The sequence below is a fragment of the Paramacrobiotus metropolitanus genome, unplaced genomic scaffold (assembly GCF_019649055.1).
Source record: "Paramacrobiotus metropolitanus isolate TYO unplaced genomic scaffold, Prichtersi_v1.0 Parri_scaffold0000100, whole genome shotgun sequence".
NCBI lineage: Eukaryota > Metazoa > Tardigrada > Eutardigrada > Parachela > Macrobiotidae > Paramacrobiotus > Paramacrobiotus metropolitanus.
In genome coordinates, this window is record NW_026570320.1 from 186993 (window position 1) to 198798 (window position 11806).

General features: G+C 40.4%; 1 protein-coding gene and 1 long non-coding RNA gene across 2 annotated transcripts; one reads left to right on the top strand and one right to left on the bottom strand.

Annotated features, from left to right (window-relative positions):
- LOC129597053 (polycomb group protein Psc-like) lies at positions 1-5421 on the bottom strand. The gene is made up of 11 exons (XM_055494479.1): positions 5182-5421; positions 4995-5109; positions 3911-3966; positions 3694-3741; positions 3315-3444; positions 3194-3239; positions 3009-3107; positions 2857-2937; positions 1578-2714; positions 1005-1424; positions 1-568 (listed from the first exon to the last, which is right to left on the bottom strand). The coding sequence occupies exons 1-11, from the start codon at positions 5291-5293 to the stop codon at positions 473-475; spliced, it is 2340 nt and encodes a 779-aa protein (XP_055350454.1). The 5' UTR covers positions 5294-5421; the 3' UTR covers positions 1-472.
- Positions 5422-7729: 2308 nt separating this feature from the next.
- On the top strand, positions 7730-9759 carry LOC129597128 (uncharacterized). Its single transcript, XR_008691522.1, has 4 exons — positions 7730-8578; positions 8750-8910; positions 9168-9342; positions 9424-9759. It is a non-coding gene; the product is annotated as an uncharacterized LOC129597128 (long non-coding RNA).
- Positions 9760-11806: the final 2047 nt, after the last annotated feature.

The following is an 11806-nucleotide window of genomic DNA, read 5'->3' on the forward strand; positions in this document are numbered from 1 at the left end:
CATCTGAAATTTACTACATTATGTGATTAAACATTTATGAATCGTTTATTGAAACGGATTCTCACACAAAAGCCCAAGGAGGTTCATACAGCACAACAAAAACTCAAATGAAATGAGAATATACGTACTACTAAACGCCAAACTAGAGATCCACATTAGAGAATAGGAAAGGTTCAATCACAAATATATAAGCGAAAACAATCATTTTGCACGGCACACAAACCATAACTCGAAAGTCTCACCCAACAAAAATCGCCCAGAATATCTCGTAAATACATGTACAATACATGTTATATATATTATATCATATATATATAATCAAACATTAAAAAAGCGCATACAGCAACGCTTGAAACGGCACATTGCACATTATTCAGGTAAACCGAAAACGAACAGAACACTCAAAAATCAAAAACGAACCCCCCCCTCGGCACCATTAAACTCGTAACGAATAAATATAAACCAAACGGAATCATTTTTGGACCTTAATAAAGTCTCCTCGGAAAATGTCCACTGTCGAAGAATTCCGAGTGTTTGATAAAATCTGAGCCAAGACTTCCGGGGGCATCTAAAAGACAAAAGGAAAAAATAAACATTTTACTGGGGTCGGTCGCTGGATCAAAAAATAAACAATACAGTCGCTGGATCACCAGAAATTTCACAGTGCTATTCTGATTTCTTGGAGAGTAAGGTATCAAGTATTGCGACATATTATACTCAAAATTCTTAGTTCGGAACTTCGGACTGTTCGGTTTAAGACATACATGCACGAAAACTAGCGTTGGTGTTATTGTTGACGATGAGTTATTTTTAAAGAGCTTATGATTTTGGATAGTCATGCTTTTTCCTAACTTTTTTAGTGTACAGCAGCGGTAATTAGTCAAACAATAGACTTGTTTTGTTAGCATGCAGCCCCGCTTCGGTGATAAGAAACCTGAAACTGTTTTGGAAGAAAAATTGAAATGTAGAACATGGTCGAAACTTCCGGATAAGGTATCACATACCTGAACAAATGTGCAGTCCGATTTTTGTTCGATAAATGGAAAACCAGGTGAAGAGCTGCTAGAATGCCGGCTGTTACTGGAAACGCTGGATCCATTTCGCTGTGAAGTTTCTTCGGGTCGCAGCGGTTCACTGGCGGGTTTGGGTTTAATTAAGCGAGGCGTGCTTGGACCCCACGACTTCATTTTGCGTGGACGTCCATTTGTTAATGGCCGCTCTTTTGGTATTACTGGCGATTTGTATTTACCAGCCACCGCGTCATAAATCTTTGGCACAAACTGCTCGGTGTGCGCTGCCGGGCTGACAGTCATGTTCTCCGGGAAAAGAAATGGCGGCACCAACGAAGCGGCTTCAGAAGGCGTTCTGGCAACCAGTTGAGCTAGCTGAGCAACAGATGTTTGAAGGGACGGGAACGGAACAGGCTGCAAAGATGTATGCCTTAATGGGGTAACAAATAAAGTACAACAAGAAACAATAACACGTATAAAATTTTAAAAACATCAAGTTTCAATACACTGAGGCAAAAAAGCCATCGCTATCATCATGCTGTATATAAGTATATTATATCAACTTACCTGCGCCATACTGGCTGTACTGACAGCCAACTCTAAACTTCCATTTAATAGGTGGTCGAGTGAACCATTCTGAGTTGGACACTCCTCGTCCGGATTTTTGGCATAAGTGTGATCCCCGTCGCCATTTGTGAAAACAGCCGCAAGGCCGTTGTCACCAGTCTGTAATTGCCCTTTACACTTCCTTTTCCTGGGTCGTGCTTCACCTTTTGCTTTCCGCGGCTTCTTCACCTCAATACGAATGGCTCTTCCCGCTCTATTCCGGTCAAGGATAACGCTATCCGTCTGAGTACCATCGATCTGTATACCATTCCCCCCAATTTCTCCGGCGTCCAGGGAATCGGCGGCCGACCTGATACGCTGCAACAGGAGAATGCTGTCGGCTGTGTTCTTGCCGGTCAAAATCTGCAAACGCGATAGCAAAAGCGCTTGCTCATCCGCGGAAAATTCCGAATTCAAGGAAAGTGTGTAGGCAATTGGTGACGACATGTCCACATCAACATTCTTCTTGGAGCGCTTCCGCTTCAGTTTACCGCTAACAAGCGGAATCACGCCTTCGGGATTGGCTTTCTTTCTTTTCATTTTTTTCGTGAAGAACTCGTATGTTCCGTTAATGCGGTAGAACGCCTCAACCGACACATGCGGCATTTCCGGGAGTAACTGTTTTAACTGAGCAAAGCTTTTATCATCACCGAGAGTCTTGGGACCCGCTAAAGTCTTTATGGCAGCCACAGGAAATTCCTCCAAAGACGCTTCATCAGTAGGTGTAGAAACCTGTTTAGGCTTATTACATCGATTTCTTTTTGCGGATAATATTCCGTGAAGTTTTTCCGCTTTTTTCTTTATGCGAACTGGAGACGATGATACTTGTGGTTCGTTCGGAGGAGAATCGGCGCTTATTGCTATCGCGGAATCCGTTGGTGGCCTATCCGACGCAGTTACTGGCGCCGGTTGATCAACGGGACTCTCCACCGGTGACGGCAGAGAAGGCTCCGTTTCGGCAGGTTTCGCGCGCGAAACGGCTACTGGAGGATTCCATGGCTTCTTTCGCATAATGCGAATAATGGCGGCTTCCTGGCTGATCTGATCAGGATAGGTCATGACATCGAGAAAAATAAACCCGATTTTGAGATACTTCTCCTGAAATAAAACAACCCTGTCAGAATATACAATAATAAGCAGTATGTGCACGACTGATAGGTAAATGCAGTTTCATAACACGTTTTTTATCGTTTTCAACAAACAGATTGAACCCGGTTCTAACACGTACTAAAGTACTCACTGCTTTCTGTCCATAAAAACGGTAGATGTCGGATATCCTAAGATCCGGATTCAGTATTATCTGGGAATGAATAAGGAAAACCTAAAAAAATCCAAAGTGTTACTTACACAAATGATTGTGAATTAAGCGCATTCTGACCAATCCGGGCTTACAAATGAAGGATCAAGGCGGTACGTCTGAGATATAAGGAGCCGAACGTCGCTAACGTAAGTAGCAGTCGCAACATGGTAAAAAATTGGTTTCTTTTTGGCCTACAAACGTGTAGCATGCAATCATGATTCAGGAGTACGCGAATCAAAGCCATGATTACTACTCGCAGTGCCAGCGGGATACGTACCACATCCCCTTTTTCCTTTAGCTCTGCAGTCAAATCGGCGAAATCTCTATAAAACAACAAGAATTAACCGATTACAGATTAAGGTCAACCGCAATAAAAAGGTACACAAAGGTTAAATTACCCAAACGCGGCGTCATATACCAGTTTCATGAGAGCTGCGCCCGGTACCTCATGCGGCAAACAGTGAAGCAACTCGGGAGTACCCATATCCTCATTTGTTGCTGACTTGCCCATGGTCTCGAAGAAGGACACTAAAACAACACAATCTGACAAAAGCCTCACAAACTAAGTGTGTTTGATAGTTGAAACACGTCCGGGAAAATTTATTGGTGAACATGATCTGTTAACCTTATTTTTACGATTATCAGAATATGATCATAATTCACGGAAGAAAAAAGAATTTGTCTAGCAAAGTTCATGGCTGAACACCAGACTTTTGCTGTTGAGATAGTAAAGCAAAGCACGAAAATGTGCATCCCGTACAAGACACCAAGACGTACTTTCGTGTGAATTCCTGTGCCAGAAAACCTTCCGACGAGCCATCTCATCTAAGGGAGAACAGAAGTTAAGCATTTCCTTAGTACGAGTACCATCGTAAGTATATCTATACTCGTATACAGGTATATCTATAGTTCTATATATTGAATTATTCTATGTAAATCATTGTAACACCTACAGTACGCAGCAAGAAGTACAGTACTTAATAGATGCACTCACCTTCGTAAACCTCCGGAAAAAGCTTGTACAAAAGCGTTTGCAGTGTCCGATCATTTCTGAAGCACAAAAAAATCCAAAGGTAATTATCATCAGTGATTTAAAATGAATTTCTGAGGAGGTAAGGTCAGGGAATTAAAAATTTCAAAGCAAATCTGGTCAACTGACTGGTTTATTGCAAAACTTCTCACAAGTACGGCCTGGGTAACTGGATAACGTACAGCACTTTGTTGTCAGCAAAACAGTTGTTTTATTAATTTAATAGAATCATTAGTCCTTATTGTAAGTATCACAGTAAACAAACGAGTCATGTGAACATTGCGATGTAAAAATAAAGACAAAAAACGACAAATCACCGGCATTTAAGTAACTACCCATATGCCGGTAACAGTAGTATACACGTAATACGTATGTACATAGCTCAACTTGTCGTAGTTTTGCTAGTAACTTAGTAAAAACTAAAAACTAGTATTGTTTGAATTTTCGGAGTACGAAGAGTTACAAGAGTGTTCCCAAGTACGCAATTAGTAAGAACATAAAAAATTACATCAGCACTGAAAAACTTTTCTAAGGTCAGAAAAGTCCTCACTGCACGGTCACGCCATGACATCATACCATAAAGATCGTATAAATCTTATCAGATTGCTTCCGTGTCTGTCGTTAAATGAAAAATTTTACAGCTTTATTTTTATCCATTGTAAGCACTATTATATTATTTTAAATAAATTTATGGTCGATTTCCGTCGGATATTATGCGAGCGACACGCGCTGTGTATCTGAAAGCGGCTTTCAGAAAGCCCACAACGATAATCTCGCTGGAGCCCAGTATGTGATTTTCCATCGGCACAATCATAATAAACAATACATAAAATATGTGTAAAATGCGGTTGCTATTTAATTTTCAGCATGGGAATGGTCATTGGTTTTTATAGCGGCTCGGTACCAACATTTGAAAGACTTACAGGGATAGAAACCGTAGCCGCCACATATTCTGTTTCGCTGTGCTCCTATTGGCTGCTTCTTATATGCTGCTCGGATGCATATAATATACCGCATGGTAAATGACTCAAATAAAAAGTGTACATACTTGATTTTGGAAAAAGGTCTTGTTTTATGAATCTCAGCTCCACAATCCGACCTGGGACATAAAGCAGGCCCTTCCGGGTGCCGAGTAAAATGGTTGACTATACACGACTTGCAAACTATCAAAAACAACCGAATTTTAGAGATGCTTATGTCATCTTACCAACGGCAGATCTAACGTGGAGACTTACAAATATGTGCGCACTCTGGCAGTGCGGTTGCGTCCACCAAGTAACCGGAACATAAGCCACATTTAAAAAGATTGTTGAGGTCGCAAGCAGATCGTCGAAGGATGTTATCCATTTTTCTATGGGCGGTAAAAGAACAACCCACAATACAACCCCGTTTGCCAAGATCCCCAAATGGGACGAAATTCGTACTGACTTCTGAGCGAACAGTTCGTACCTTCACTGCAGTGCATCTATGCTGCTTCTCCAATGCAAGTCTGCAAGCACTGCCATGCAGAATACAGCATGCATGATGGCAGCCGCTGATTGGTCAAAATTGAATTCAGTGTTTCCGTTAGTACCGTAGCAAGCTACAAGTTGGCTAGCACTCCTCCCTCTGTTACTTATGTGCTCAATGCTCATGCAGTCTCTATTGTTATGCTCCAGGATATATCAAAAAAACATTTGGACAGATAAAATTAATGTGAATGAATTATGTATTACTTCGCTCTGCTATACATACATAAAGTTATTACTGTCAAAAAAGTCAGGCATATATTTAAAGTAAAATAATTATTATATATTCGAAAATTATAAAGTGCGTTACTACATTCTTGTAAGTAATACACTTTTAAATGTTCAGTTGACCACTTTATTATTCCAGGTGAGGAGTGACGACTCATGTATCTCACTGCCAACGCTAGATAGGTTACTTCATCAACTTTTTAAATTTGATCAGATTGTTTATTACTGAAATTTACCGTCTGTTAAGTACTAGTACCGCCGCGCCGGTTGCTCGACTACATACACATTACACGAGTAAGCACGCGATCAGCCCCTCGCATCGGCTTCGTGGCACCACTCGACGTCGCTTAAATCCAAGCGCGGTTTGCTACGAAAAAGGAAGGGTGTAGAAATACTAAATACCGACCGACGCTTCAAAACCATCATGGAAGGCCGGATGGCTCGCATGTTCTTGATTTGACGGCAGGATATACATATGCGCAGCAACACTAGGCAGTGAGGCACAGCAATGCAGTGAATGCACAATATCAAATCTGTTTGAACTGCCGATGCAGGCAGTTAACGGCAACGGCTAGGCCACTCATATCACATCGAGCACTGCTTATCCGGTTCCCTGATCCAACCAGAGTGCATCCAGCGGCAGCATGTCTCGCTGCACAGAACAGTAGTTCCGATATTCGATCAGTTTGCAATAATAAATAATCACACGTGATATCACAGTCCGGTTTGTATGGTACTTATTACTGCACGGCGCCGCACACGCTAATAGAGTGCTAGCAGAATCCAGAAATTGCCCTTTTGCTATACCGACTTGTGTCATGTACCATAATGTTATCTATATACAAAGCCACCAACGTAGTACTTATGTTGATTTGCCGATGTGTTGGTGTTGATGTGAAAATCCTAAAGAAACGATAATGCAGAACTGTACATAATAAAATCAAGCATTATACACAATTTTAATATAATTCTGTATTGGCGTTTTCTTCAAGATTTTTATAAATAGAAGCGAATTAAAAGCCGGTTCGGTATTCGCTTTACCAAGCAAGTATTTTATTATAGAAAGTCTAGCTGACTCTAGAAACATATCCTCTTTTTCAACATCGGAAATGAAAAGGGCATAAAACATGTACTACTTACTTTCGGAAACTCTGCAGGCAAAACAGCAGCCATCTTCCGACATCAGCTGCTATTGATCTTTGTACATTGTAAATAAGAACGGTATGACTCTTTAAAAAGGCTCAAATTGTCACTATGAGTCAAGGACATTACGGCTAGTATTTATCTTGTTATAATAAAAGTACAGAAAAAATTTCGGTTTTAAGGCCTTTTCTATCATTTCAACATTTATGGTGCACCCTTTATACTCGTACCTAGGCACCATAAATTTTATCATCCTTAGTCCTTACTATTTATTTCTGTACGATAACTGTAATATTAGAATAAAGCCAAGTACTAGTAACAGATTCCATTAAATTATTATGGAACTGCATCAGTGCTCTGAACTGGTTATCGATATCGAGTTGTGTTAAACTTTGTGGTTTTAGATGATTTTTAATAGCTACTTCTACTGTGGAAAGATGTAAACGGTGTAGTGTATCAGTTAATTACTTGTAAAAGTAATTATCTGTTCATGTGTAGACTATTGCAGTAAAACCTGTGTAATTTGAACACCTGCGGTTCCTTAAAAAGCGTTCAATTTAAGCAACTGTTCAATATTCGCAGTAACATTCGCAGTCTAAAAGACACTGCGGTTCCTAGCCGAGCGTTCAATATTCGCGGTTGTTCAATCTCACAGAGTTTACTGTGCCTTAATTTGAGCATTGCCACTCAACAAAAGTACAGACTGAATTTTTTGCTGCCGCTCTACAATAAAGCTGAGTAACTCATCGTCTCGTATAGCGCTGTTTTTTTTAATCAGAATACGGAAAAAGGCGCAGTGAATTTTACTGGGTACCATTAGGTATGCAAAGTGACCTCCAAATTTTTTGAAATGTCTTGACCACCCCGATTCTACACGGTAAAAAACTATACGTACAGGAGATGTCCAGTGGTGTGCGATGCGTGTCAAAATGCAGGCTTTTGCACTGTTTGTTTTTTGAGCCGCTCACAGGCCGTAGTAAGCAGGTGCTGCACAGGTGCCGTACAGGCCCGTGCTGAATATGCTGACTAACTGCCACTCACTCGGTAAAATAAAAAAATTATCTTACTGCATACAGTTTGTACTTTTCATTGATCCAAATTTTTTTGATCCTTTATTCCCTTATTATAAAATATTCAAATTATTAATATCACTGACAATATTGTCTTGTTACACATTCTTTGTGCCACTTATTACTCTATCGAAACCTGCGTTTCGGCCAAATGGAAGACCTGTCCAAAGCCGCAGTGCCCAACCAGAGGATGTTTATTTTGTTGGTTGCGTGGCAGTACTTGTTTCAGAGTCAGTGTACCCGCCATGGTATTTTCCACTGAATCCAGTCGTGTTTGGCTGTTGCTTTCGCTGCAGAGTGAATGCATATTTTTATTTTTGAACTCCTGGTTCCACCGTTTTGAGGATATTTTTTCGTTTTCGCTTTTCTGGAATAAGTTAACTGCGATATCGCAAACATGGCTATCAGGCGATGGACTGCTTCTGAAAGTCAAGAAGATCTAAACAAGCCCGTTTGTCGCTCTTGTCGTCCTGTGCGAACCTACAAAGACGTTCGCTTGTTGAAGGACATTCGGAAAACTTCAGTTTAGTCCGCTGTCTGCGCTGCAACCATCCCTTCATGCCAGGAAACCCCCTTTCAACGCACAGTCCGACGATAATCGTCTGTATCCGGCCAGCCTCTTTGGTATCGCAGAAGATGAAAGAAACGATGAAGTTACCCTAACCCAGCCTGCCATGCAGAAGGTAAACGAATAAAATCGATTTCTTATGTTGCGCTTCCTGTAGTGGCTATAGATTTCGGGCGTTGTACTACAGGGAAATCTGCGATATCGCATGTTTTAATTGAGCAGCTATTTTTGCTAATTGCATTATACTGATTTTGCATTGGAGTTCGCGTTAAGGTTTGTTTATTAGGCCGTATCCGGATGAAAACGTGAAGTTGATGCCAAGAAAAACGATAAGTCCCATCGGAGCGACAAATGGCCGCACTCCCAAGGCCCTGCGGAATTCGCAACACGAGAATCCGATTCTTGACGATATCGTCCCTACCACAGATGATGCAGCCCTGCTCAAAAGTAAGCTACGAATAAAAATTAACACATTAGTTTTAGAGCTTGTCTACTCTAAAAAGTTATATCCGCGTCTGAAAAAATAGAAGCAATATTTCTGAATAAATAATATATATAATATTTATTGCATATTAAGAGCTCGTTGCTTTGATCGCAAGTTTTGTGGCAATTGGGTAAAATGATAAAATGCGTTTCGGCTATATAGCAGTTGAGTATGTATTCCAAAAATTACTGAAAATTCTGCAACAATTTTAAAACGATAGGTAAGAAAGAAGGCAATGGACAGGAACTGCTGTCACGACGGCATCGTCAAACCGCGCACACGAAATCGTTGGACTGAAAAGCAGAAGAAACTGCGCGCGGTCGGCAGTAACCAGCAACAGCCACCATCGGGAATTATGCATATTGAGCATCCAAATTGCAGTGGAGCGACAAAGGGTGAGTTTCGTTTTCCTTATGCCTGCTGTATAGCAAAAATTTCAAAGTTCTTTTGATGTCTCCTCGATCTTCTTTTTATAGTGTATTTCGACGGGCTTGGATACAACGTGGCAAGCGGTGTACGGCTGTAGCGACGATGAATGCCCGGAAGATGAAAGCCTTACATTTTCGATTACATTTTCGACAATATTGTCAGACTTTTCTGGTTTGGTTGGTGAAGAATTTTTTTTTGAATTTCATTAGCAGCGCGCCCAGTGGCTAGTAAGTCAATAAATCTGTTATTTTAGATTTCTATCCAGAATATTGTTTTATTTTTTCGTGTTGGGTTGTATTTTCTAGGACGGTTTTTAATTTGTTAATTTTTGTTTGTTTTGTTTACTGATGGAATGCGGGTACGATTGGTAATAAAAAACTGAAGGCGAACGTCGATTCTCAGAGTTTTTGGTGCGCTTCTTGACACGTTTAGCACGTTCAAAGGCCATAGTTGGAGACGTCTTTGTGTATGTCAAAAACGGCTCCATAAGTATACTGATACTATGTGTAGCTGCGACATCTCACCAGTGCATTGCAGAGGTAATCCGCAGCACTGATCAACGTTTAAAAGCTGCTTAAGCGACGTTAAAAAAGTGCCTACCGTAGAATCGGGCACGGGCCAACTCTCTACCTTCAGTATTCCCCCACTTCCATGCTAACTGTATTCAGTACCGTAACTGGTAACAGCTACTACAGCTACTCTAGTATTTTGTTTTTATTTCTCAATATGTATAAGACGAGCTTCGCTCAACAAATTAATATGATCAAGTATTTGTAGAATTACGATATTGTATGGGTATATCGTATTGTGTGTGAGGTTGCAACTAACACAGCTAGAGCATCAGTTTCAGTCGTAGAACGTCGCAGAAGAAAAATCGTCGAAGGGATTTGTTGGTCGGAAGGTGATACTCGTATTACCATATAGCTTTTTTAATTAAATCTTGTATTTTAGCGGCGTTCTGTTATGGGTGCGGAAAGTCTTTGAATTTCGAATTTTCGTACTATACTCTGCTTTCTTGACTTCCAAACGCCATTCATAAAATATAACTGCTGCAAATTTACTTTTCATTACAATTGTACAAATGAACATTTCACACTATAGTAATTTATCAAATATTGTCACTCATGCAAAGTGCGTTTATAGCAACAGAAAGCTTTCGCGGATGCACTAGATGCATGCACAAAGAATGGCGCAGTAAAAGTACTCGTCGTCATATTTTATCATAGGTTGTTTTGCCACTAATTTCGAAAAGCGTATTTTATCTACTTTAAATGTCTTCAAACTCCGCATCGGATCGTCCGAATTATTCACAGTTGCAATATCAATTAAAGAATTACTTAATTGAGTGGATACCTCACAAAATGACGAATCACAAATACACAAAAACAAAAGCCTAAATGAATTAATTACTGTAGTGACGGTCACAAGTTAGACCGCAGAGTACGTTTACCGGAAAAATGAACACTATATATACCCACGCTGCACGGGCAAAATTCACGATATTTCACCAGCAAACTAAAATCGGAATTCCTTGAGCAACCTTCATGTTTTAACATTTTATTTTAACTAATTAGTAATCTCTGAAAGTCCAAAATCAGCTGTTAACTTGGAAGGCTGAAAAGTAAAGCATACAAACTCGAGCTCCGATTTACCGTGTTGGTTTGTTGTGGTTTTTGGGGTGATGCCCCTGCGAGGGGGACGGTTTGTGTTCAGCACTGGGATTGACAGTGAATATCTTTACAAGAGGGGAAGTGACGATTGTTTTCAGAGCTCTGATAATAATGAAGATATGGGTGAAATAGTTAAACACTGAAATTACATGGAAATTTGCTATCTGAACTCTGAAGTAAGAAAAGTAAAATGCGATGCAGGCCGTGAAAAATGCCCGTGCAGCGTGGGTGTATCCATGCGCAGTTTTCCGGTATACGAACTCTGTGGTCTAACTTGTGAACGTCACTACAGTACCCTAACAACTGTAAGTAGAGATGCGATTTAGCCGCAAAGCTAGCCATGCACTTACATACAAGGTTGTGACGACATTCAATGCAAAGAAACTGCAAAAAATTTTGCAACATTTTGATTTGCCAGTCTTTTTTATTTAAGTAAAGGCACACACTTATTTTGGATTCTATCGGGTTAGAGGTGCATTATACAGTTTGCGGAAGTGAAAGGAATTCATTTCGGTACGCATGTGTAAACTGGAATTTGGCTAACTGGATGGGTCATTCGTTAACGATACGTTCTTGCTTCCTGTTGGAATTACTCGCTTGTATCCTACTGTATATCGGCTATCAGCTATGTGTGTATGTTGCCAAAAACAGATTGTCCACTGGGCAGTGGGTACACACTACAATGCTTTTACCTATTTCGAGAAAATAAAATACCAAAGGACTAGCTATGGCCAAAAGACAGTAGTACAATATTCGTAAA